The sequence below is a fragment of the Rhipicephalus sanguineus genome, chromosome 3 (assembly GCF_013339695.2).
Source record: "Rhipicephalus sanguineus isolate Rsan-2018 chromosome 3, BIME_Rsan_1.4, whole genome shotgun sequence".
Taxonomy (NCBI): domain Eukaryota; kingdom Metazoa; phylum Arthropoda; class Arachnida; order Ixodida; family Ixodidae; genus Rhipicephalus; species Rhipicephalus sanguineus.
In genome coordinates this window covers 122,013,598-122,041,179 of record NC_051178.1, presented here as the reverse complement: position 1 = coordinate 122,041,179, position 27,582 = coordinate 122,013,598, and the positions used below count along the sequence as shown (strand labels likewise).

At 45.2% G+C, this 27,582-nt stretch overlaps 1 protein-coding gene and 1 non-coding gene across 2 annotated transcripts in view; one reads left to right on the top strand and one right to left on the bottom strand.

Moving 5' to 3' along the window:
- LOC119385794 (sodium-coupled monocarboxylate transporter 2) overlaps positions 1 to 27,582 on the bottom strand; it is a 70,596-nt gene that overhangs the window by 16,097 nt on the left and 26,917 nt on the right. The window contains exons 9-11 of the mRNA XM_037653177.2: positions 24,230 to 24,339; positions 17,794 to 17,861; positions 16,792 to 16,878 (exon numbers count right to left, since the gene is read on the bottom strand). Of these exons, the coding sequence (XP_037509105.1) occupies positions 16,792 to 16,878; positions 17,794 to 17,861; positions 24,230 to 24,339 (265 nt within the window). The remainder of the gene's footprint in view (positions 1 to 16,791; positions 16,879 to 17,793; positions 17,862 to 24,229; positions 24,340 to 27,582) is intronic.
- Trnal-aag (transfer RNA leucine (anticodon AAG)) lies at positions 15,293 to 15,374 on the top strand. Its single transcript has one exon. It is a non-coding gene; the product is annotated as a tRNA-Leu (tRNA).

The following is a 27,582-nucleotide window of genomic DNA, read 5'->3' as shown; positions in this document are numbered from 1 at the left end:
CCATGTGCTGAGCGTATAGTCACGCGGTCAAGCGGCATACCACCACGCCCCACAGCCTTTCGTTCGGGCACGCTCGCAAAGCGCGCGTCTCCGTGCTAGGGCGACGTGCGAGCATGCGCACAGCAAACTCTTGTGGCTCTACTGCGAAGAAGCTCTCCCAGTAATGCTCAATTTACAGATAGTTCGTGCGTCAGTTCGGGCATATGTTCGTGCGCGCGTTTGTACGTGGTGCCTATATATGTACATATGCAAAATTGAAAATTTTCGGGGGGGGGGGGGGGGGGCGGGCGAGGGGTTGAACGCCTCCAACTACCTTGGCTACACCGTGTTACCTAGCATTTCAGCTAATCCCCCCCCCCTTTTTTTCTTTTATTTGTAATTTTTTTAGCCGCCAATCCAGCCCTTCCTTTTATTTTTGAGGCCTAGGAGACTATTGGTCAGTAAAGGGCGAGAGTGCTTTCTCTAAGATAAGGCATGAGTGGTGGTTTTCCAGAATAGCATGCGCAGAAGCACCCGCGGATGATAGTTCGCGAGCCCACACGATGTCCAAAAAAAGATAGAGGGACTTTAGTGCAAAAGGGTGCCGGATGCATATGTGGATATTGGCACACCATTTTCGCGAGCTTCGCAGTTGTACGACAAGCATGAGCAACAGCATTTCACGCACATTTCTTGGTGTTGACCTGCGTTTCGTCTCTTCTCGCGCACGGCTCCCTCGTGCAGAGATGGTGGTGTCCCTCAGTTACGGAGTCGTCTTTTTCGGGGCCAGCATATTCTTCGCGGCGCTCCTCTTCTCCATCCTGGCGACCGTAAGTCGATCACTCTGTTGTCTTCGAGAAATTACAGCGTTGGACACTGGAAGCATATGTTGACAAGAAGCCGCTCATATATAGGACACATTTTATGAATACTGCGGAATGCTCTCGTGTAGCGCTTTGGACGTCCCACTCGATGTAGTTCGTGGTATTGCGGTATCCCATTTCATTTTATGGTTAGAGTCATACTGGACACTTGATAAAAAATGTTGGAGCTCAAGCGATTATTAAATTCTCATCCTGACAGCGCTGCACGTACACAAATGTGTTTTCATCCTGTGTGTGTACTCTCATGTAACGTTTGTTTGCCTGCTGCAAATATAACTAACATATCGTGCATCTTTTATGTTTATGTGCTGCAGCACTCACGAGCCACGCGAAAATGAAAATAAAAATCAGGTGAGGCTACAAGGACGAAAAAAGAAGACGCGATGGGCAACCGCTGCACTATCAGCAGAGAACGGCAGAAACACCCGTAAAATGTACTCGGGATAGGAACTAAACATGGAACCATAATTTCTCAAAGTTTCAAGTAATCAAACTCCACTCTCTATCCACGGAGCAAGACAGATGGCTGCGCAAAACGCTTGTCACCTGCTTTCTTTATATACAGCGTGCACGTGCTATCTCACTGGGGCCAAAACTTCTTTTCAAACCCCTCTCGAAACTTCTTTTCACTTTTGCATGTAGGGGTGTTTTTGGGGACTAAACAATAAACAAACGCACGCACGAACATACATAAAGTATGATGTAATAACATCCCCCTCCACAAAAAAAAAAAATAGAAAGAAAAAGAAACATTCTGGCTACGTTACTGTACATTTGAAACACATTGCGGCCTCTTAATGCGGCCTCTTGGTTTCGTTCGTTCGGAACAGGACAACCAGAAGGGCATGACGATAATGACGCACGCATGTAAGACGCGGCCCATCTTCCTCCTGATCTTCCTGGGCCTGTTCAACGCCGAGGTATGAGATTCCCTTAATGCACCCAACTAAACGTGAAAATAAGATTGCTGAAAGTACAAGGCGAATGTAATGCCACAACGATGCGTTCCAGTGCTGATGCATGGTTTTTCTGCGAGTATGATTGGAAGTTCTCTCCTTCGATGCTGTTGCTATCTGCGTTCATAGTAATTGCCTTTGTGACGCATTTCTGAGGAATGTCGGATGGTTAAACAGACTGGAGGGTCCCTAAGAGGAACTGTCGCAGTGTGCGAAGCACGTGATGGTGTGAGGCAACGGCATAGCAGTGCACACGTATTATTTTATTACAATGTTGTAAGAGCGAATAGCCAACATTGGTGCTGGTTTTATGCGAGCAGACGCGGTAGAATTTATACAAACTCTTCACTTTTAATGTCGATGCTAATTATTGTCCTAGGGTATATTCTTTCCTTGATTATAGATTCATCTTGTACTAATGTCCCGATTTACATCACCAGCTACGTTTTTCCTTCTTTTTTTTCTTTGTTCGGTCATTTTTTTAAAATGTCTTACTTTCAATTGCTTCTGAGACATCGGCTTACTTCTCACAGACTCCTTCTCATTAATAGTATCGGAGCCATCCTTCACAAGCGAGACATTAAATCAATTATCTAGTTAATTGCTTAATTAACTAATTACCAATCTATCTATCTATCTATCTATCTATCTATCTATCTATCTATCTATCTATCTATCTATCTATCTATCTATCTATCTATCTATCTATCTATCTATCTATCTATCTATCTATCTATCTATCTATCTATCTATCTATCTATCTATCTATCTATCTATCTATCTATCTATCTATCTATCTAATCTCCAGCACTGGTTTGAGTGAAATTTCTGCTGTCATCAATGAAATATCGGCGGCTTGGTGCAGCGGAGCATGCCGACACGCATGCCAAAATATTGTGTTGCGCGGTCCTGCAATTTCGGGAGCACGAAGTCGACGCTATCAGGGCCGTACCCAGAAAATTTTTTCGGAGGGTGATTGTGTGTAGAACGGCCAACTTTGGCAACTGGTGGTCGCTGTGAGGGCGTGCAATTATTTTAGTGTCACCCGGAAAGTTAAAGCGTGAAGAGATTTCGGGGGGTGTCAGAACCCCCTCAACCCCCCCCCCCCCCTAGTTACGGCCCTGGGCGCTATGTAATCTCTGTATACTATTTTACCACCTTGCAGCTGCGTGGCCTGATCCACGTCAAGTACGAGAGGTCCACCGTCGTGACCTCGATGCCAATGACGATGCCCCCACCGGGCCCAGTATTGGTAAGCACGCTGACGACCGCCGCGCTATCGCTGCGCGCGCCCAAGTTATACCCAGATGTTTCGCGAGACCCCTCGGTGGGCCTGTTTACATTCGTCGGAACATGTTCTCGATCACATTACGTTTATGAATTGGAGTCAAGTTGTCTTTCAGCTAGTGAGTCGGTTCTGCGCATATTCGCAAGTTTGAGGAATATTCATGAGAGGAAAGGAAAAGCGTTATCCACGCACGCTACACAGTAGCGCTCACAGCCCATTCATATCGATTGTACTTCAGACGTGCAGCAGAGGTTCTTCAGAAAACACTTGACTGGTGACTATTATTGGTCCGAATACACAAGAACTACCTCAGACAACCTGGATAGGGGAGCATATATCGTTAGCAATGGTGGACGATCGTGGGCAAATAGCACTTAGAACTCCGAGCTCAGTAAATTGGGGCGTGGTTATTCTGAAGGTGCATTTCAGCAGTTCTACAGTAACCGCGGTTACCATTTGCAGCATTCCGTATTAGCGTAAAATCCTGTTCTTTTTTTCTTCTAAGCAGTTCAATAGGTCGATAATCAAATGACAAGTCCTGTTGGCAGCATTCCGATACAAGCATATATGCTACGTGACTTTATTACGTAGCATATATTACGTTTCTTACGTTTTTTTTTTGTTAGCTTTACGGATAATACGGAGCTGACGTAGCCGGATCGGGCAGTCTACTACACTTCTATGTTTTCCACGCTCGGAAACTTGCCGTGCAGTGAGGGGATTTCCCGTACACGATAAGATAGGAGCCCCAAATAAAAAGGTCCATTATGACCATGGTATCGTACGAAAGGCTTATCTCTGGGTCAAGGACTCGAGCCGTTGAAAGAAAGTCGAGCTCTGCAGCGATATGTAAGGATACCGCGTCAGATGAGCCCACGTTTACGGCGAAATCTTGTCCGCCGCAGTGTTATCGTTACGGTGCTCGACCGCTGACCAGAAAGACGCGGGTTCGACCCCGGCCGCGGCGGTCGCATTTCGATGGAGGCGCACTGATAGAGGCCCGTGTACTGTGCGATATCAGTGCACGTTAGAGGACACCAAATGATTTAAATTTCCGGAGCGTTCCGCTGTTCGGTGTGCCTCATAACCATATCGTGCTTTCGGCACGTAAAACCCCGCAAATTATTATTACAGCGAAACCTTTTTTGAAAATGATATATGAGACAGAGAAGCGTTTGAAAGAAACACGTCAATTTTCCATCTTACGTCGTCGTTGTCGCGTGCCTGTGTGTTCATTCGTTGCTGACAAGGCTCCCTGTTTGCTTCTTTTCCAGCTACAATCGTACAAACTGCTGGCCGCTCACAAGCCAGCTGCCCAGGTATATAAGACAGGGCACCAAGCGCAAGCATTTTTTTTTTAAATTGTTGAAATATAAAACACTGCTGCGCATTTAAATCGATTGGCGTTTTAGCATATTGTTCTGTTTGCTCGTTTCGTGGATTTTCGGGAATGTGTATTTAATTCGCTAATTAAATATGCTCCAAACACTCGGCGAGTAATCTTGCACCGCATGAGCTAAATGTTATAAAAATATACCTAAAGCGTGATTAGCATTTATCGGCCCCAAAGTTACTCCTCAAAAACGCGCAAATGCTGTTTACGCGTGCGTGAAGGCAGCAAAAGCAGCAATAACGACGAGATGTATCGAGCAGTGGTTTGAGCTTAGCTAACTGGTCATACACATGCATTGAATACATACGCATATAGTACACACGAGCGCTAAGGAAATCAGTTCCAGCCTTGAAGAAGACAAGTCCACTTGGTCGAAACGTCGGCTCGAGTACCCATCCACTGTTTAAGGATTTTTTTTCATCACAATCTTCCATCTTCCTGCCGTTTTATACACTGAAGAGATCACTTAACGGTGGTAATGGAAGGACGAGGAAGAAAGCGAACACTATATGGACGCATATGAATAGACAGGCAATTGAGGATAGCTCCTGACATATAATGCTGCTTTGTTTACCACACACCGAGATCGTGAAAGTCGCCATCTTGAAACCCACCAACGAGAGGACACAAAGAGAACATAGCCACGGGATGTCTAATTTGCCTCTCGTCGTTCGCACGTAGTCGCGGTGGGCGCGACTCATTTACTCGCTACAAAGTTATTCAGCACGTTTCGTATGATGGTTACGATATAAAGTAAAGGCTTTCGCTATCGAGTCACTGGAATATTTGTTATATGTACGGGAATGTGATGCCGGCATTTCGAAGCGAATGTTCAGCAAGCACGGCACTATTTTGTACGTTAAAACGTCATGGTATACTAACCTTAATGTCTCTCTCTCTATCTCTCTCCATCACAGCGTCATGGCAACAGGTACGCCAGCTTGCACGGCCCGATGCTGCTTCGACAAACGGTGAGCAAGAACACAAGCGTAACCCGTAAGCGTCTCGCAGTAACGACCCATTGAACAGGGCGACCGGCATTACACGTTAAAATGCCATTTCTAACCCCACTTCCTGGCCGTATATATACCTCGTGCTGCATGCATGACGACAGTGAAAACGCCACCGCGCGCCCCGTTGTGTAACGAACTTGCATCCAAGCAACTGGCAGAGAGAATCCTTGTCTGACATCGTGCACAAACTGTCTCCGACCGCGGTGCTGCGTGCAAACGTGGAAGCTAATGGCACTGTACCTAATGCAGGCAAATCAGTAGTGGTCTGCGCAAGTACGTCTTTGACGCGCTGAACCAGTATCGTGCGACTCTCCTAAAAAATTCTACGCACAGTCGCGCGATTCCCGAAATTCGAAGAGCGTTTCAGAGATGGCTTAAATCACCATATCCCGGTGCATGTTATAGATATTGTCACGATGTCAAACTTGAGAGTCAAATAGGTGCATCAAACGTAAACATTATTACCAGGTCAATCTTTTAACACTGCGCGCTTGCTGCTTCCTCTTACTCCTTTAGCGCCTTCCTCTTACGTGGCAATATATGTCTTCATCATCGTTCTCCTTATAGGAATAGACAAACGATTGCATTCAATCCTATCTATAGTCTCAACGAGGAAGCGAGCGCATGTTGCACCAAACATGAAGTTTGGTGCAAGGGATAGCATCGGTAGAAGTCGTTTAATCATTATATTTCATCCGTCAACTTTCGCGGAGAGGGACACTTATTAGATCTATACATGCACGGTCAGAAACGACGAAAAACACCCGTGACTAAGCGAAGTCAATTACCGCGAGTTCGACATCAAATTTCGAGACGTATATACTACCGACATGGGATCCTATAATAAAATGTGTCGCCTTCATTTCCGCGTTCAAAAGCATCATGAGGCATAGGCGGAGAGTTTTCATTTTACCGGAGGGGGCGGGAGCCCGACTTGCTCTTCCACATTTCTCTCTCACTGCCTCCATATATATATATATATATATATATATATATATATATAGAGAGAGAGAGAGAGAGAGAGAGAGAGAGAGAGAGAGGGAGAGGGAGAGAGAGAGAGGAGGGCGTCCAACTTCCAAATTAAAGAATTTAATATAACTTTAGTCTCTTAAGTGCCGACACCGCGATATCATTATGAGGTTATGTAAGTGGGAGACTCCAGATTCCAGTTTTTCAATGTACACAAAGACATCGATCCACCTCGTAACTCTTGGCTCAAAGGAAAAAAAGGCCGCATAGGCTGCTACTCGTTGACTGCATCGCATAAAATCGATTCCCACAATGCGTGGGATCTGCCGTTTTTTTTATTAACAGGCTTTACTTTGTTAAAACATACACCAGACAGGAGAGAGTAGGCTACGCTGGCACGGGAGGCTTTAATTATGCCAATGAATTCAATTCAAGATGGCCGTAAGTAATACTCATATGGTAGCAAATACCATTTGCTACCACTACACCTTGTGCGAAGCTGCGGTTACGAATCTTTCCGCTAAAGGTTGTTTTCTGGACGAGCAGTTGAGTTGCGCGTTGGTGACCGAACTTGCAGCAAAACCCTTTACTGATAAATAAAAAATGCTTGCCCTCTTTTCTCGGCACTTTTATAGGCAGGCATGTAGAAGGTATACCCATTTGTACACAACCAGGAAATTACCTGTTTTTTTTACTGGCGAGTAAGTTTGTGCGAAACCATTCAGTGACTGACTGTATCAGGATTGCTTTGTATTCTCAGTAGCATTTTTGTGCTCTCAAAACCAGTCGCTATGGGGTTCAAGACATTTAACGCAGCTCTTAAGGCCTGACCACACGTATGCGTTGCAGCACGTCAGCGCGTGACCTTTTGACGCGACGCCGTGCCCTTTCCCTATGAAGAGAGAGGGCGCGCACCTACGCGAAGCTGCACGCCCTTTCTCTCCATAGGGAGAGGGCGCGGCGACGCGTCAAAAAGCCACGCGCTGACAGGCTGCAACGCGTACGTGTGGTCAGGCCTTTAGGCGTCCGTTCCTGCGTTGAGCGGCGTCGCCGTTGGCGTCGGCGGCGTAACCGATAACGCGAATGAGGACGAAAGAGAGCGAACGCGGAGTCTGTCTATATCACGAGCCTCTAATCTCGCTTTCTTCCTCCGTCACGCGCGCTGGCCCCTCGGTCAGAGCTCGTGCACATGCAGGGCTGACACGTGCACTGCGGACGTTTCGCTTGGTTCGCGACGCCTGCAATGCACAGAATAGTGTGCGTAGCACTCGAGCGCTGGCAGTTTCTGTGGCAATATGTAACGATTGTTACATTGCTACAACTGCGGATAGTCAAAACTTCATACACAGTTGGCGTTGCCCGAACACGAAGCTGCGCTCAGAATTCGCATTAGGCAGTATCGTAATCGTCGGTGAATTCTCTTAAGTCGTCGCTTCAGTTGTTCATCAACACAACATATTCTGCACGTACAAATCTGTTTGAGGGGCATTTTCCACTGAATGTTTGACTTGTCACTGGCCCATGAGCCGAACTTTAAAGGGACACTAAAGGCACATATTAAGTCGACATTGATTGTTGAAATAACGGTCCAGAAACCTCGTAGTGCTACTTTTGTGCCAAGGAAGTGCTTATTTTGAAATAAAATCACGTTTTAGTGGTCCGCATCGCGTTAGCGCACTTCAAATCACCCTCCTGAAAGCGGTGTTTCTCACGTCACTGCTGCCGTGCCCAAGGTTGCCCGTCTTTACTGCGCGGCGTGCGCCATTCGGGCATGCGGCAACATCACATGCATGCGGCATTTTGTCGAACTTTCTCTCAGAGCGACTTTCACAAGCGCGCAAAACACACGCGGCAGTACGCGATACCGAAACTACCACTGACACGCGACCGTGTGAGCGAAGCAGGGTGCCGGGCTAAGCGCAGTTCGGCGAAAACGGAACCTTTGAACCAAGCGCGCCGTTCCCCATGGCAACGCCTAAGAGGTTCTTTTTTCCATGAATCAAACAGAAACGAACAAGCAGCATTTTATTACGTATCTTGATGCAGGGAAGGTTCTTTTTTTATTGCAGCTAGTTTGATTACGAGTGATTAATTGTAGTCGAACTCTCTCCCGTCATCGGGATCATTTCCAAAATGTGCCGCTCGTGGCGCTCATCGTGTGATACATTTAGCTATACTGTACTAGAATAATTATTCTAGTACACTATACATTTAGCTTAATTTCTCGGTAAGTAGGGCACTGCTGTTGATAATATTGCCGTTTCAGACGTTGTCATACATTAAGCTTTCACTCTGACATAAATTATTTGCCTTCAGTGTCCCTTTAAAAGCCTGAAATGAAAAAGAAGCGGGCATAAACAGCCCCCTGTGAAATAGCTGCCAGACAGACGGCCAACGGTATGTTGTCAATGGACGGGGACCTAAATCAAGCTCTTAAAAATATCCTGGGCCGGCGCCAGCCAGGGGGGGCTCAGCCCCCCCCATGAGGCAGTCCGGGGGGGGGGGGGGGCAAGCCCCCCAGCCCTCCCGTACTCTCCGCCTATGTCATGAGGGGCACTTTTGTGTAAACGAAACATAGAAGCGGTTACCCTCTTCGCATACACAGATATTTGCCCTTCCACATCTCACCGTGGTTAAAAAAAAAAAAGAGAGAGAGAGAGAGAAAAAAAGAAAGAAATGTCTTACGTTCGTAACGTGCCTTTTTGTAAGTGAACTGTCTACGGATCTAGTTGCCTTTTCAAATCAGCAGATGAGCTTACGTTTAGATTATCAAAGCGACGGACGTATAACACGTGCTGTTTGTTCTCTTCTACACAGACCGACGAGGACGCACATCCGGAAGAAGTGAGTCGCTATACTTCTTGCACTGTCGTGCAATTATTATTTCTAAGTACTGTGCGGAAAACCATCCGTAATAGTAAATGCGCTTCAACTCCTGTTCACTTTCCAAAGCTTAATTGTGTGACGCAGTCGAATGAGATGGGTTATATAGTTTAGGTAAAGACAGCACCTTGTCACCCTTATCGGTTGTTTTAGACAGAGGAAATCCCCGTCGAAAAATCTGATGACACATATGCCGCATATCCATTAATCTCCTATTAACACATATGAATCACATATGTTCTCGTACGGTCATACGATATTACTGGATATGTGTCATATGAAATTTTTCGATAGGGAATGTATTGGTAAATATGAAGGAACAACGATTCCGGGATGGAGTTGTGAAGCCCGTTGATAACATGCGCAACTTATTGTGAATTCGAATGTGTTACGAATATCTTACCATTAGAATATCTTTAGCGACAGCGTATTCGGTATTTAATTTCTCTTATCGTCGCTTCGTTGTGACAGCCCGGCATGAAGCTGGACGCGGTAAGTTTACTGTAAGGACATGCTATGGCGAGAGAGTTTTATGCGCCTGTCGTATACATGTGCAGCCTTCTTCGTATTCAATTCTTTGTCACTGGAAAACGCTCCTTATCATTATTTTGTCGTTATGTAATGCTACGGAAATCATACACGCACACTAATTACGATGTAGGGCCAACCTGACTACAGTGGCATGTGCACTGTCTTCGCGTAATGTTATACGATAAAGTGTGTACTGCTCGTCTTCTGTTGAGCTGAGGTGTACACTATGTACTGTGGGTCAGTTATTGCGATCTTCGCTATTACAGAGTCGCTTTGCTCTCCTCCAAACTAAACGTACATTGTAATTTTTTTTTGATGACTTCGGAGCAACCTTTGTTCCTCAAAAGACTATGCACTCTAAGAAAAAAAAAAGTCTTTTGACTCCTTTCAGGGAGTCTTGACTTGCCACGTAATGACTCTCTTTAAGGAGACACGTGAACTCTCTTTCGAGATCATTATACTCTCTTCGGGGAGTCGTGGGGCCCACAAGAGAGTTAAAAAGAGAGTCACATACGTGGCAAGTCAAGACTCCCCGAAAGGAGTCAAAAGTCTCCTTTTTTTCTTTTCTTAGAGTGTGACACAGTTTCGCGGAAATTAATGTGCATACACATTTGGCGTCAATGGGCAAGCGATTCGCATAATCGAATTTATGACAGCGTGCAAACGCGTGGTTTGAAATGGGGGTTTTCGTGCTTCATCTGACAGCGATCCGAACATTGAAATTTCGTAAAATCACGCCAAGGAACTTGCGGGAGTGTACGCAATCGACTTAATGCGTCGTTTTAATTGAAAATTGAATCGTATTGTTTTATTTCCCAAAACTGACGCTCCTTCTCAGGACTTGAAAAAAGCCTGCTAGGATTTAACAATGTGCGCGTGAAGCTTTTGAATGTGCTCCGCGCTCTCGATGTATACACGATCGCTTTTGAACTTCGCCTGGGAGTCGAACCCTCGACATTATATACACCATAGCGATTGAACAACGTGGCGGTTACGCCGTTGATACGAGCAGCAACCCAAGTCTTTTCGATGACATACTTGTGATCTATGAGGAAGGGACTGATTACTCGAAGAACGGGTACGCGCCATTCGGTAGTGTCGGTCGCTTTAGTTTATCGTGCCTAGAAGTACTCTTATCAATGCTCCGTTGTCTCTGTCAACATCGCGGCTGATGCGGCACTATTACCGCCATTTCACGCCCACACTCGAATGACGACCCACATTCCGCGAGTGTCTCAACTTATCTCAGGCACCGATAGCTGAACGACAGACAAGCAAAATATTCGCGGCTGATAGCGTGTAAAGTCGTCTGAGATCTATAGCACGCTGAGATGGCGTTAAATGACACATCCGGTGTCGTCGTGGCCTCATTCAGATTGACAGCGATATCAATGAACATACTGATAAGGCAATAATAAAATGGCCCGTTTCAAAGTGTTCAGTCGAGCTCCTTTACCTGTAGAACTCTTAACTCGGCACACACTGCGATATAAAGCGAATAAAACAGTAGGAAGGAAATACTGCCCAATGAATATGGTTTTCGAAGATGCTTTCTCTTAAACGTAGCGGTTCTGAAGAAAAAAAAAATAAACGATTCCAGATTGTTTTTGTTGTTATTGCGTCGCTTTGAAAAAGGAGGGACTTCCAAACTATTTCAGCGCTCTCGGCTTTCAGCATAAGATAGAGCAAACATGTGCATTCCGGTTGAGTAAGGTCACATCGATCAGGCTTCATTAGCTGAAAGAACAATAGCGAAAAAAGGTGTTCGTGTTTTACATGCGTTCAAAATGTCCCGTATAAAGGTGAGCGTAGTTTGGTCGCCACAACAATCAATTTATGTTCTTCGATCCTCTAAGGAAAACAGGCTGATATGTATACATCCGTCAGCAAATAGCGTAGATACATATTCACGAATCTTGAACCCGTGGACATGCGTCGTTCATAGTCGTACGCAATGCCTCGCAGCACTTCATTTCAAGCCTTCATGTAGGGAAGGTCAGCGACCAATTTGCACTTTGATGGTATATATATACTCATGGTTCACACTTACGCGAAAGAGATCGCGGTGCTCACATATATATGTAAACAATAACATATAACTTTTTAGTGATCGGTAAGGAAAGAGTAAGCGAATCCCACGACAAATTATTCTAATTGGCACATTCCACCTATACTGACCCCACAAACTATGATAACTACGAGTGAGCCATATCATTTTGTTTGCCTCAATGTCTACAGGACGTCGTCATGTACCTGTCCTGTGGGATGTTCATCTGCAACGTCATCATAGACGTAAGCACGTTTTCATGCGCGAAGAGGACTGTATAGATGTACACAGCACAATAACTCGCTTCATCATCACAAGCAGTAGAGAAAGTAATGATGTTTGTATCGTACTACATGCGTATTGTGACATTGTTAAATATACTTACGCTACAAAATTAGTAAACTTTTCTTCATATGTGATGGAGAAATAAAGTGCACACATGATGTTTATTTAAAGCATGAGGCAAGGGTTTTCCTTCTTTTTTTCTGCAGTACTAATGATTTGGATCATACCGACCTATGAAATCGCTAAACGTTGTTGAGTACACTTCGCTACACGCATGGGGCACGTTATGCATCGATTTATCTTATGAATGACAGACTCAGGCAGCCAGTGTGCATTTGGTGCACGCAGCAGAGCTCGTGGATAAACAAAAGAACTTTCGCTCTGTTGTACGTACAAGGTTAACGGCGAAGCCGTTAGTGTGGCCACAAGTTTTCGAAATGTTCAAACGCTCATTTTCACGGATGTCCCGTAAGAGCTAGATATGATTCTTAGTTTATATATAGAGCATCAGGGATGTGCTATTATCAAGTAAGCAGCACACCCTTTCGGGTCTAAACAAGAAGATGATAAATATCCATGTTTTTTTTTTTTCTGTTTCGAAGCATCGCAGCAGGCGCTTGAAAAAAATAAAAGGATTTCCCGGTGATCGTCCCACTGCACGAGCATAGATAATGGAGGCCCCGTTATGTTGTCACTTGTATATAAGATCGTTGAAAGTGTGTACGTGCTGATTGAAAATAATTACTACACCAACCTTCTCTCCATTTTCATCCTTTATAAGAGATTTATCGATCATTGTCCCCATCTTCTTGGTGCACTAAACAAATGATATTGCTTATATGTCGTTGAAATTCGAAAAAAAAATTCTAACGAGCGATGTGCCTTTGAATGTTTAAACTGTGTTAAGTAAATCCAGCTTTTATATATAAAAATATTTAACCAGGTAATGCAAAAATAGAGCTCCACAACCGAGCAGTGAAGAATTTTGAGCCATCGAGACCGAACTTGAATAAAATGGGGATAACGTTGCGACTGATGCGAAGGTGCTCACACTTATAATTCATAATCGTAGTTACCGCATACTATCATTCACAGAGTTCAGTGAAGAACTGTGCTGGTTAAATGCTAGTACACGCATCGTCGCTGGGGAATGTGTTATGCATATGCGCTTCCCGCTCAGTGGTTGTACACTCAGTTTCTGTAGTTATCGTTATCTTCTATAGGCTCAACCGTGCTGCGTTTTTCGTTCCAGTGCTTTGTCGTCCGGAGGCTGAGCTTGTACACTGCAAAGATGTCGTCACTGCCGGTCCTAGTTTCTGGATCAATGCCCTCGCAGCCTTCCGGGTCCTACGCTCGGCAATAAAAAAGAAGCAATGGAAACGTCGCGGCACAACCGAGGCTACACAACAGCGCATATATGGCTTACGTTGTTCACTTGAGCTGCTGCTTCTTATAAGCTGATGGAACTAATATCTATAAATTCGTGCATGTTTGGCGTAGTTCGTTTTACGCCACGATTACAATGTTTAAAATCGGGTGCTCGAAGACGCAGCATGATGGCCAGCTCTCATCGGATGCGTAAAAAAAAAAGTATAATACGCGACATGCGGTTTTTGCTTGCACCGGTTCTTTTTTCTCTGTTTTGTTCTGTATCACAAAGAGCTTCCAGTATTTATGGTGAAGCGTTATTAATAAAAGAAAAACAAATTGCCGAGGTTCTAACCTGGTAGTATGTGAACATTTTATAATGATTCGTTGTCGTGGGCTAGCCGTATTCCGACCTCTTCGAAAACTGCACGTTTCGAACGCATTGCCTGTTGTTGCATGTACCGTCTACGTGTCCCCCCGCCAGTCTTCAGTTACCATACCCCCTGTGAGCGACGATTGCGATTGCGATTGCGCAGAACTTGCTCCGTACGGTACTTGGAACTTGTTCGATACGCACAGAACGACTGTCGACAGGAAACGGCTAGGTGTAAAACGACTGCGCTATTGTAAGACCCGCCAGCTGCGTTGCAGCTGCTGATGGTGATTTTCTTCTCATATGGCTCGTACCCATGCGGGGGTATTATTGTACGTACATATGAAATTTGAAGAACAGTGGGAGTATTAAGTAATGATTAAAAAAAAATAAATAAAAGCAGCTGCTTTCTCTTTCCTCCATCGCTCAACTTTACCCCTTATTTCATATATAACGTTTCACCTGCGTTGTTCGCCTTTTCAATGTTTTCGCAGTGCTCCATGGCCACTCCACGTGCGTTATCGGCAAGATCGCCGAGTCGCAAGAGGTGGATTGTCGGCAGTACAATGGGGCAGAAGGGAATTTAAGCTTTTGTGCTGAGCCTGACATTTTAAAGTTACAGTGACGTGCTCATTGTTCAAAGCTCTTCACGATACACTGGCTCCGTTCAGCAGGAAGCATATAGATATTCCGTTTGCCTCTCCACATGATCCACGAGGCTCTATACGTGCGGTGCCTGTGAATTCTGGCAAGAGCATCGATCGACATTAGGTTGTAACAAAATAAAATAAACACTAATAAAAGATCAAAGAAGCAGCGTTCAGTGAAACTTCAATGAAATAAGCTATTTTTTAAAAATCCGCCACGAACGCGCAGCTATAATATACAACACGCACTAGGTAAGTCAACAAATGTTCGCGATCCCCAGCGGTTGCTATGCACTTAATTTGCATTCGATCACCATTGCATTTCATTCAGGTATCCTTAGATGTACCGTTCGCGGGAGCTAGTATGATATGAAACGCGGCGATGGTCGCGGGTTTGACTCCCTGAGACCGCATCTTAAAGAAGGCGAAATGCAAGAACTCACGTGGAAGTAGGTGCATGTAAAAGAAGAATCTGATAAAAGGTGGTCAACACATTCAGTGATCCGGGTCATCATCATCATCATCATCATAATAATCGTCATTACGGAGCCCCCCCCCCCCCCACTACGGTGTTACTTATTAGTATGTTGTGGTCTTGGCATGTGATATACACGAACTACCTCTGATCCATTTGATCTGTTCGTGTTTCAGCAACTTCAGTTGCAATTTAACCCGTGGTAGCGTGGCCGAGCGGTCTAAGGCGCTGGTTTAAGGCACCAGTCTCTTCGGGGGCGTGGGTTCGAATCCCACCGCTGCCAGATTTCTTTTCCAACTTTCTTTTTTTTTAATTTGATATCATCGTGTAGTTTGTAAAATTTGATATCATCGTGTAGTTTGTAAAGCACTCGCATTCCCACCGCAGAATCGCCGCCGCGAAGCCCATCGTGTTTGCTCTCTGCAAGCTCTTGACAGTGCTCTTGATATAGACCGTGAAGGTTATTTAGTGAATCTCGAGAGAGCACGCTTTTGCAGTGTGCTCTCGTTAGGGTTAGCTAAACGTACGGTCAACTTTTTTAGGGGCGAAGCTCCTTAAGGCGGCACCCGTTCGTCCCTCGTAGTCGTCGTGATCGTAGTAGTGAGTAACAAGTCTTACGCTTTGACCTCCAAGGTGGTGCCGGTGGGAGATTTCTCCTGTGCGTTGTTGAACAATAAAAAATTCGCAGCGTGCGCGTTAACTAAAAGCCGAATTCTTCTGTCTCTCATTCCCCATTAGCAGCCATTGGCATGTTCCAGTAGGAAACGTTAGTAGAAGTAGAAGTGTAAGTGTTAGCTAAAAGCCGACTTCTTCTGTCTCTCATTGCCATTAGCAGCCATTGTTTACCTCCAAGGTAGTGCCTGGTGAGATTTCTCCTGTGCGTGATTAAACAATAAAAATTTTGTTCAAAACGCCGTTGATTGATGAAATAAACCAACGAAAGACGCCAGATGTTTTGTAAAAGCAGAACGAAAGAACGCCAGATGTTTTTCTTAAAGTGTAGTAGTAGTAGTTGTATTTAGCCACCTCGCCCGATCGTCAACGGGCGAGGTGGACCGGCAACGGCGCGAGGACCCTGCCGTACGAGAGTTAAATCACACTAAAAGACATACTTTGCGGGCGATACACTCTAGTGAGCTTTCAACTTTTCGTCTTAATGTACATGATAAAGAAATTATTTCTACGAAAAACGCAAGGCACACCTTGAGCAATATGTTTGGTTTTGGGACGCTAAATGGAACCATGAGGGGATGCGAAGCCGGAGCACTTGCACGATCGCGTTCCGTTGGCTTTCGTTGGGCATGCTACCGACCTCGCGTCGTGGAACGCGCGTCCTGTCTTCCCTCTAGCCTTGCCTTTAATTCGCACAGGGCGAGCGGGGAATGCGGTCGCTCTTGGCGCTCTTTCGCTCGGGAGCGGACTTCTTCCTTGCATTTCACCGATCACAAGTGATAATGAAGGGACCACGTAAACCAACAGTACAATAAAAGTTTGATGTTTAATATACACACGATGTTTCACACTCTTTATATTATGTACTGGGCGCATTTCACGGAAGAGTTTCACGGTTTACAGATGATTCCCTCCGTAGCTTCGCCCCACTCATCATCATTCACCCCGTGGATATGCTGTGATTTTTTCTGAATTAAGTTCCATGAATGTAGAATAGAATGGATACACTGCTCGCCTGTTGCACTCACCTTGCCGTTGGCCCACGGGAACGCCAAGGCCAGAATGAAGAGGCCGATGAAGGGGCCGGATGTGCTGCTGTGAACCACCATGATGAGCTTCCAGTTATGAAACGAATAAAGAAAATAGGATACGTAAAAATAAGCTGTTGCATTGAAGACTCAACAATGATATTATGGCTAATAACATGCCTGCATACAGCGTATGTGGGTTTTCTGACAATGTATAAGTACGAGTTATAGCCCTGCCTCCACAATTAGTTCCTCTGAAACGTGCGGTTTATCAAAATGAAAGCATCGGCCATATTTGGCCGCTCATATTCAAACTGCGAAAATCGCGAAATACGGGGACGCAAAAAAACAAAACGCGCTCTTGGGCGCCTCTTCTGCGTCCTCGGATTTCCCGCTGCTTGCAGTCTGATGGTGTACGTAGCTTGCATTTTAAGCGCGTTACATATTTTTAAGGCTTGTACTGGGTCACTGCGGTACGCTCACAACGTGTGAGCTTAGTACTTATTCTGCACCGTCTGGCAAAAGTTAACAGGGAATGCTGTGCGCAAAAGATCTTCCTGTAACCTGGTCGACATAGACGCGCAAATTCTCCAAATTTCTCACTTTTTTTCAAATGGCAAGTCAATAAAAGCTTCAAAGTCCCGTATTTTACTTATCTGACTTCCACGTGATTTCAAATGAGGTGGTCGCGGGTAATTTTGGCTGTCTGACAGAGATAATGCGCGGGCAATTTCGTGATTTCTCTCATTGTTTCTGGCACTTTGACATAAAAGGTTCAGCTAAGTAATCGTTAAAAGAGACATTACAAGCAGCATTGCTATGGATTCTTCCCAAACTCTCGCCATTACTACGATTTTAATAATTACTACTACTACCAGCACTACTACTATTATTACTGCTAAAATTACAATTTAATGATACGATTTCAATAATATTATTAATTTTGAGAGGTCGTAGGATAACTCGTTGCATAACGAATACTGATAGCGTGCTCAAACTTACCCGCACGGCAGAGCTGATGTAGGGCACAGATACAGCCAGTCCAGTCATCAGGGCACCGAAGACAAACGCTGCGAATGTAAGCAACAGAGACCACAAAACACGTCACCGGGCCTGTCTGCACTCGCCGCGCGTTGAATCCTGCGGTGTTCGCGGTAGACTGAATTTACGTCGAACTTTAGTTATGAAGCGCTGTCTCTTGTCATGTCAATCAGACAACCGCTCACACTCCGAGCACCTAAGGTTCTGGTTTCTATAACGTTATTTCTGCATTTCATACATACGCACCAAATATTGGACTCGAGCAGGGTGCACAATCATGTCTTGGTGTATTCTGTAGATACACAGTGGCTTTACGAGGTTCACGTACACATATATTCCATATAAATATCTTTTCAACCAGTCCTTCTCGACATATATCTAGGCATATGTGGAAAGAAACATGGAGGTTAACAAAGTTGCTTGATGGAATTATAGAATGAGCGATGGACTGAGAAGTGCTACTGGAAGATGGCGGTGTTAATCAGAGAAACACAGGGGTGACGATATTCCAGTTGAATTTAAGAGCCAAAAATAGAGTTGCGTGGGCCATGCAACGCGTAAGGCTGACAGGTGACCAGTGTAGGTTCTATTAATGTTGCAGAATGTGGGCCAAGAAAAGGGAAACGCAGTCGATAACGACAGAGCACTTCCTGGTGCAATAATATCAGAAAATTTGCATGTTTTAGGATTGAGTCTGGCGACGCAAGACAGAGCTAAGAACGAAGATCGATGAAGGAGGCCTTCATCGTGATGGACATGAAATAAAACGATGATTATTATTTTGTTCCAAATTATGAGAATTTTCCTACCAGAACAATGGATATTACCTGTTGTGCAGTAGCGTTATATGCACGTGTTAATCACTTTTTATGTTGAGGCCTTTCCATTTTCTGTTTCTGTTGGGGCCTTTCCAATTCATCAGGAAGGAAGAAAGGAAGAAATAAGCGGAAAGACAGGGTAGTTAGCCAGTTCTTAGACCGGCTGGCTACCCTGTGCTGGGGGAAGGGATAAGGGGGATAAAAAATGATAGAAGATTCATCATTCATCAGTTCATTATTACTGAATTCATCAATTCAGTAATAAGAATGCGACCGGGTTCGCTCTGTCAAATAATTTTCTGCTACCGAAAGTCGCTAGGAATTATGGCAAGCAAACTGCTTATTTCTGCGCAATTTCCATTTGGAACACTTTAAACCCTGATTTAAGAACGTTATCACTAAACCATTTTCGATCATCTTTGAAAACATACTTGCGCTCGTCGCTTTAATTAGTATACTATTCCGTTTTTGCATTGCCTTTATTGATGTTTTGCCATGTGTTTTTATGCTGTTTCTGAACATACGTGCTCTCATCACTTTAATTAGTGTACCATTCCGCTTTTGCCTTGCCTTTATTGATGTTTTGCCGAGTATTTTTATACCGTTTTTGAGCATAACTGCTTTCATCGCATTAATTCGTCTATCAATTGGTTTTTGTGTTGCCCATATTGAGTTTTTACACTGTATATTTTGATTATATTTGTGAACATATATTCAATTTATTCTTTGTGCTTACTAATTTTTTTTGTCCAATTCTAATAGGTGACCTTCCCACAGTACTTACTTCTGGGCCTCCTTCTGAAAATGTTGCACCTTCATATATGCATTGTATTCTGCGATTCTTTTAGTAAACTTGAAACTTCACCGAGTACTCGCTGCCGCTACCTCGCTTGCACGTTTGTTCAAGTTGTATCCATTTGATCTTGCATTAAAAGGACACTAAAGGCAAATAACAATTTATGTCAGAGTGAAAGCTCAATGTATGACAACGTCTAAAATGGCAATATTATCAACAGCAGTGCCCTAATTACCGAGAAATTAAGCTAAATGTATCACACGATATGAGCGCCACGAGCGGGACATATTGGAAATGATCCCGATGACGTGAAAGAGTCCGACTACAATTAATCACTAGTAATCAAACTAGCTGCAATAAAAAAAGAACCTTCCGTGCATCAAGAGACGTAATAAAATGCTGCTTGTTCGTTTCTGCTTGATTCATGGAAAAAAGAACCTCTTTGGCGTTGCCATCGGGAACGGCGCGCGGGGTTCAAAGGTTTCATTTTCGCCGAACTGCGCTTCGCCCGGCGCCCTGCTTCGCTCACGCGGTCACGTCTCAGTGGTAGGTTCGGTATCGCGTACTGCCGCGTGTGTTTTGCGCGCTCGTGAAGTCGCTCTGACAGAAAGTTCGACAAAATGCCGCATGCATGTGATGTTGCCGGATGCCCGAATGGTGCACGCCGCCAGTGCACGCCGCCGCGCAGTAAAGGCGGGCAACGTTGGGCACGGAAACAGTGACGTGTGAAAAACCGCTTTCAGGCGGGTGATTTGAAGTGCGCTAACGCGATGTGGACCACTAAAACGTGATTTTATTTCAAAATAAGCACTTCCTTGGCACAAAAGTACCACTAAGAGGTTTCTGGACCGATATTTCAACAATCAACGTCGACTTAATATTTGCCTTTAGTGTCCCTTTAAGGTGGTGTTTCTGAAGCTTAGGCGAACAAACTTCGTCATGTGCATTTAGGTCACAAACAGCATGCGCGTACAAGCGTGACATCACGACAGGAAATCAAAGTGCGAGAAGAATGCCGTAGAAGGCCAATATATATACAGGGTGTTTCAGCTAAAAAGCACCAACTAATAAAAATTTTAAACATAGGTGCTACGCATCTCCAATTAGCGCAGTATTGTTCTGAGCCATATATCGCACGTCAGAATAATTTTTCCAATCCGCCAAGCTCGGTAATTAACAAAGATTGCTTAATGAACTTTTTAAATAGTAACTCCAGAAAAAACTTTTCAATACAAAAAGTTGTAGCGCTTATTGAGAAACATGGAATTTTTTATTCTATGCTGAGGTAACTCCCCTGCTTAATTTTTTTCCGGACTTTCTTTAAAGCGCGCGAATTTTTAAAAAAATACCACGTGACTGCCGCCTGACGCACGGCGCTTTTAGTGCCCTCAAATGTAGGTTGAACGAATTATCAAAGGCTGCTCCACGCACGAAGGTCGATTGAGCAGGCTACCGGTGACTGTGATGGACGCTAAATGATGATAGGGGCGTACCGTCTAAAGAAAAGTCTACGAAAGAGCGGCCGCCACGTGTCAGTGAATCTTTTATCTCGGTCCTTCATCACGCTGTAACCATCACCCCTTCCAATGCGTTTCTTCATTGGTGCGAAAAAAAAAAGAAAAAATGCCTACGCTGGATGAAATGCTGTCTACGGTCACAAGTGGCATTTGCTCCGTGGCTGCCGCTTTTTCGTTGAGGAATTTGCTTTTTTTTTGTTGTTGTTGACACGGTATGCTTATTTGGTCGCTTAACGTCCATCGCAGTCACCGATAACCTGTTCCATCGATCTGCGTGCGCGAAGCAGCCTTTGATAATTCGTTTAACTTACATTTGAGGGCACTAAAAGCGCCGCGCGTTTGGCGGCAGTCACGTGGTATTTTTTTTTTAATTTGCGCGCTTTAATGAAAGGCCGGAAAAAAATTAAGCAGGAGAATGATCTTAACATTGATTTAAAAATTCAATGTTCCTGAACAAGCGCTACAACTTTCGTATTGAAAACTTTTCTCTAGAGTTACTATTCAAAAAGTTCATTAAGCAACCTTTGTTAATTATCGAGCTTGGCGGATTAAAAAAAATATCCTGACGTGCTCTATATGGCTCAGAACAATACTGCACTAACTGTAGACGCATAGCGCCTATGCTTAACTTTTTAATACTTGGTGCTTTTTAGCTGAAACACCCTGTATATATGTACACAATATGTAGATAGCGATTGTTATCTATATACTCTACAGTGAAAGCAGAAGTGTACGTTAGAGTTTGTGCGTATCTATAAGCCCGATAATGTTTATGTGCGCAGGGCTTCATTCTCGTAGCCTTTTATATATTTATATTTCGATCGAATAAATTTCTTTGGCTCTTTCGCCCGTCTTAATTGGGCTTTCGCCGCCAATAAATGAAAGAACGCCGACGCGCAGGACACGTGCGCACGTTCGTTAAGTGACGATGATATTATACAGCTATTCCAAGCGTGCTACCGCTACCGATGTGCTCGTTACTTAACGGCTGTGTTCTCCGTAGAATGAGGCAATTAAAGCAAAAACGTTACTTCACATATGTATATATTGTTGCGAGGCATTGTTACGAGGCATATGTATACAGTGAAACCTCGGTGATACGAATCTCACGGGACCACCAAAAATATTCGTATCATCCGAAATTCGTATCACCAGAAAGCATGGAAAATTAGCATGCGACAAATGAAAGCTGCCGGACATTTTCATTTATTGTTTTTCAAGGCCGCAGCAACGTCAGGAAGAACCCTGAACGATTGTCAGTTAGGTTTTTAGATGTCGGCAACCATACCAGCACCATAGGTCGGCAAAAAATGTGGAGCTCACTCAGACTTACTCATGAAATATATTTTGCCCTTTGAGGTCACTTGGACTCAGACTCACAAAAATTTTCCTCAGCAGGACTCACTTGGACTCAGACTCACTCGGACTCCAACTCACCAAATTATTACTCACTCGGACTCACTCAGACTCAGACTCACGGCTCTATCTGAGTCTGAATGAGTCTGAATGAGTCGACTCATGAGTGCGCTAGCGTATAATTGGCTTTGTCGACCATGGTGTCAATGCTCTTTCACACCAATATCTCGCATAATTAGTGCTCTACTTGGCGCCTTTTGGTAACGTACCTTCAGATATGGGTTATCAGTGGTTGCAATCCAGTAAGAATAATTTTATTGAAAGGGATGCCCCACATGAAATATTTTTATCAAGAACTTCCTGTGAAAGAGCTTCCGGGGACAGGTCTTGGCACCTCCCCCGCCCGCCCCCTCTGTAATTCACGCCTCTGATCAATTGATCTGGCGTATGAACTCCACTTCTTGGAAGTATCTATGAGTCGACGGGAGTATAAACGGGAGTATAGTAATGCTTAAGTGGTGTAGATAGAACGATAGGTCGGCAAAAAGGTGTGGAGCTCACTCAGACTCACTCAAGAAATATATTTTGCGCTTAGAGCTCACTCGGACTCAGACTCACCAAAGGTTTCCTCAACGGGACTCACTCAGACTCACTAAAATTTTTCTCAACCGGACTCACTCGGACTCAAGCTCACCAAAATATTACTCACCCGGACTCACTCAGACTCAGACTCGTGGCTCGATCTGAGTCTGAGTGAGCCTGAATGAGTCGACTCATGAGTGAGTTTGCCGACCTATAACCAGCACTCGTAAATATACGGCCCGTACGCGCGTATTTAATTATTGAACCAGGTGCGTTGTGACCCGCGACAGCAGTAGCCCCTTCCAAATTTTAGTATGCTTTTTAGCATAACAGCGGTGTACTGCAGCGAAAGTAACAAAAGAAGCGCTTTGACGCGATGGATCAAGGCCACAAAATTACAAAACCACGGTCATGTGTTATGATTTTTGTTATCACGGAGGTGTTTTGGATGTTTTCTTGGAGATTTACGGCCGTTCCCGCACAAGTGCGACCTCAACGGTCGCACATGTTGACGTTGTGAGGCCTGACTCCTTCGCCAAGACCGTCCTCGCCTTCTTTCGGTCCTCGTCCACCTTCCATAGGATGTCTGATGCACGAGGCAGGCACGTGTAAACACAGTACAATGACAGCTGCCCGCGTCGACGCGTTAGAAAAAAAAACATGGCGCCAATGTCCTCTGTAATCTAAACGCGAAGGCTCACCGAGGCACACAAGAGCCTCAAAGATTCGCGCACACAATCTCGGAGGCCGTGACGCGTCTCTGAAGGTTTATTCTGACCATAAGAAAAGTGTTTTTCTTACACCGTGATTCTGACGATTTGGCGGTGCGGCGCGCACGCCCACGCTTGCGTTCCCGCGCTCGCACGTGCTTGGCGCGTCTTCCGCGACAGCGTGGACAGCACCTCTTCGTACCTGGGCGGTAGCGTACGTTCGTATCAAACGTCGCTGGGTGAAAATCGGTTCGCAACAACCGTACTCCATTACATTGCAGGCCAATGGACCTTGGCCGGGACGAACGCAAAATTCGTATCACCCCGAAATTCGTATGAGCCATGATCGTTTCATCGAGGTTTCACTGTATATGGAAACGCCGTCAAGCGGACAATCTCTGGGATATAGCTACAGCCATTAGCTTTTATAAGAGGGAATGAAATATCGCTTAGGCAGCACCAAGTGAGCCCTAGCTCCCATAATGCACCAACTAGTCCAGTCAGGCACGATACTGATTAGCTTTTACTTGGAGCGTTCGGCCGCTCACTTTCATTGACGACCATCGACTATGGCTTCCGCACAATTATGCTTTCGGTTATGCGTGACTATGCACTCACCAATTGACTTGATGGTTATGCTCGAGCACCGGTCGTTCATGTCTATGAACGGAGAGAGGATGTCCAGGAATGCAGACGCCGCCAGGGAATTGATGGCCGAGGAGACCGTGCTGAAAGGATGCATAAAATGTCGGTGGTCCTTCATCGCGAGTTCAAATGCTCCGAGCAAGAGAGTTTAAAAGTACACAAGAGACAGCAAAGAAAATACAAAGAAATTAGCAGGCAACTCAATCGATGGACTGAGATTGAATGAAGTCTTCGTTGCATGTATATCCTTTTTTGAAGAAATGGCTGCCGTCTCACGAAAATTCAACTACCTGGAGGAAAATTCCCGGCGAATTTCCCTAAGGGAAACTACATTAACTATAGAACTAACGGACATGATAGCCAAGGAAAGTATAGGGGATGTTATTTGTAGTATTCATGACGTAAATGTGAAGAAAGTAAAGTGGACTAAAAGATAACTTGCCGCCGGCAGAGACCGAACCTGCGACCTTCGAATAACGCGTCCGATGCTCCACCACTGAGCTACGGCGGCGGTCATCCTCTCGCCCACTTTCTGGGGTATATATATGTGTATTTAAAACCTAGGAGTGTTAGTCAACGCCGCTAGTAGCCGTGGCGGCCAGTGTGGACTACTATTTTAGGGGCGAAGCTCCTTAGGGTGTGGGTCGTTCCCTCCTCTGTAGTAGTAGTAGTAGTATGTATAGCCACCTCGCCCGATCGGCAACGGGCGAGGTGGATCGGCAACGGGCGAGCGCCAATCGGCAACAGCGCGAGGACCCTGCCGTACGAGAGTTAAATCACACTAAAAGACATACATTGCGGGCGATATACTCTAGTGAGCTTTCAACTTTTCGTCTTAATGTACATGATAAAGAAATTATTTCTACAAAAAACGCAAAGCACACCTTGGGCAAGATGTTTGGTTTTGGGACGCTAAATGGGACCATGAGGCGATGCGAAGCCGGAGCACTTGCACGATCGCGTTCCGTTGGCTTTCGTTGCCGACCTCGCGTCGTGTCTTCCTTCTAGCCTTGCCGCTGATTAGGGCGAGCGGGGAACGCGGTCGCTCTTGGCGCGCTTTCTCTTTCGCTCGGGAGGGGACACTTTCCTTGCATTTCACCGATCACAAAGCGGGGATAATGAAGGGACCACGTAAACCAACAGTACAATAAACGTTTGATGTTTAATATATACACGGTGTTTCACACTCTTTATATGATGTACTGGGCGAATTTCACGGAAGAGTTTCACGGTTTACCGATGATTCCCTCCGGAGCTTCGCCCCACTCATCATCATTCACCCCGTGGATATGCTGTGATTTTAGATGCGAAGTATCTTATGGCGGAGTTCAATCCGGTGGTGGTGGTGGTGTGCGGCGTGACCACCCTTACTGCTCATGCGCATAACCTCACCACTCACCCTCTCCCCTCCCCCTCTCCACTTTCCTTTTCCCTCCCCCTTTCCACTCTTACTCTGAACCGCGGGCTAGACATGCCGATTTTCTCTCCTGCGCAACGCCGCGATGAGCACCAGCGCATGCGCGTCCCCTCCCCTTCTCTCTCCTCTCCTACGCTGCCCCCCTCTCGCACGCCTGCCGACTGCGTTCCCCGCTCGCCCTGTGAGAATTAACGGCCAGGCTAGAGGGAAGACAAGACGCGCGTAGCGTTCCTCTTCGCGTTCCACGACGCGAGGTCGGTAGTATGCCCAAAGAACGCCAACGGAACGCGATCGTGCAAATGCTGCGGCTTCGCATCGCCTCATGGTCCCCTTTAGCGGGAAATGGTGTAATTTTTTTTTCTGCCTGCTGGCATTTACATCATAAATACTACAAATAACATCCCCTATATCTTCCTTGGCTATCTTGTCTGTTAGTTCTAATTAATGTTGTATCTAGCAAAGAAAAACGAGCTCTTAAGGGCAAAGGGGAAGGTAAAAATAAAAAAAAACAATCATGGTTTTTTTTTTACTTTGCAATTTGGGAAGGGTGTTTCTTTGTGCATATTTTCCACATTCGTGCTTTCCTTAAAAAGTATTTTTTGTGGCTGAAACCCCAAAGCAAGTGGTAAGTAAACACGCATCCCAGGACAAGCCCCTCTTGAGCGCTCCGTGATTACGGTCCATTTTCCTGAAAAAGAAACAAAACAAAGAACTTCGTATACGAAAGCAAAAATGCTTATCTGGAGTCGGCTGTGTATAAAAATTATCGGGTAACTTCTAAGGCAGCCCGAATACGCTGTCCGCCTTTTTATTCCCACTTGTTTTTCGGAGCGCGTCTGTTCGAACACTTTCAGCTCCTAGCTTCATTACACCTTGTGTATGTCGTGCCTGTCGATAGGTTGAGATGGTGAGGGTAAAGGTCTTCAGCAAGTGTAAAATTGATGGCAACCAGTACAGTAGATCGTATATAGCGCACCTCTTAATACAGTATCAAAGGCTACCGCTAACAGAAACTGGTCAAGTACTACTGCGCGGACTCGGAATCAACGTTCCCGGTCATACCACGGCCACGAACTCACTTCTCATTGCTGTTAACCTCTGCATCCTGCCACTCCCCAAACACACGAACCCAGAGCATAATCGAGCGAGACGAGAAGCTATAGAGCCAAGGCTCCTCACAAGCGCTTCCCTCCCCATACCCCAGCAGTTCACGTAGTGGCCGAATATGCCGATCGGTTGCAGACGGATTCCAAAACCTGATCGTTAGCGCGTCGATTACAAATTTGACCGAATCCCTGGAAGCAGAGGAGGCAGCAGTTGCCTTGGCTCCTCCGCTGAATATTTTCTCTGATTCTAAAACCGCAATTTGTAATAGGAGATGGATGGATGGAAGTCGACCCATGCTTAAGTCGACGCATGCGCTGCTCCGCATCCCCACATGGTTCCCTTGGTTCCCTTTAGTGGGAGATGGTGTAAATTTTTTTTATTTTGCATTCTCGGTCAGCGTGCGCTGCGAACACGGAGCTAAGAGTTACGGAGCCGTACAGTAGATGGAGCTGTTTGTTCGATAGATCATCGCACTCATCTTTCCGCTGATCGCGGGCCCTCGTAGGCTGTTCGCAATGGCGCACGGTTATGCAATGCCGCCGTGGGATGCGAAAGCAAATAGCGCAATAATTAAAAAAAAATATGTCACTGGACGCACACGTATAGCGTTAAAAAAACCAGAACGACAATACTAAATCCGATAGATTACGACCACAAGGCATTATAAACAACCAGTGTGCAGTCGTATACAGTTGAAATGCGTGATCAGTATATTTTGTTTGGTTTGCGGCGCACCGCTCATGCACATGTCCATGCCTTGTTTTCGAAAAAAACTATTACATACGGAATTGCGCAGGGTGCA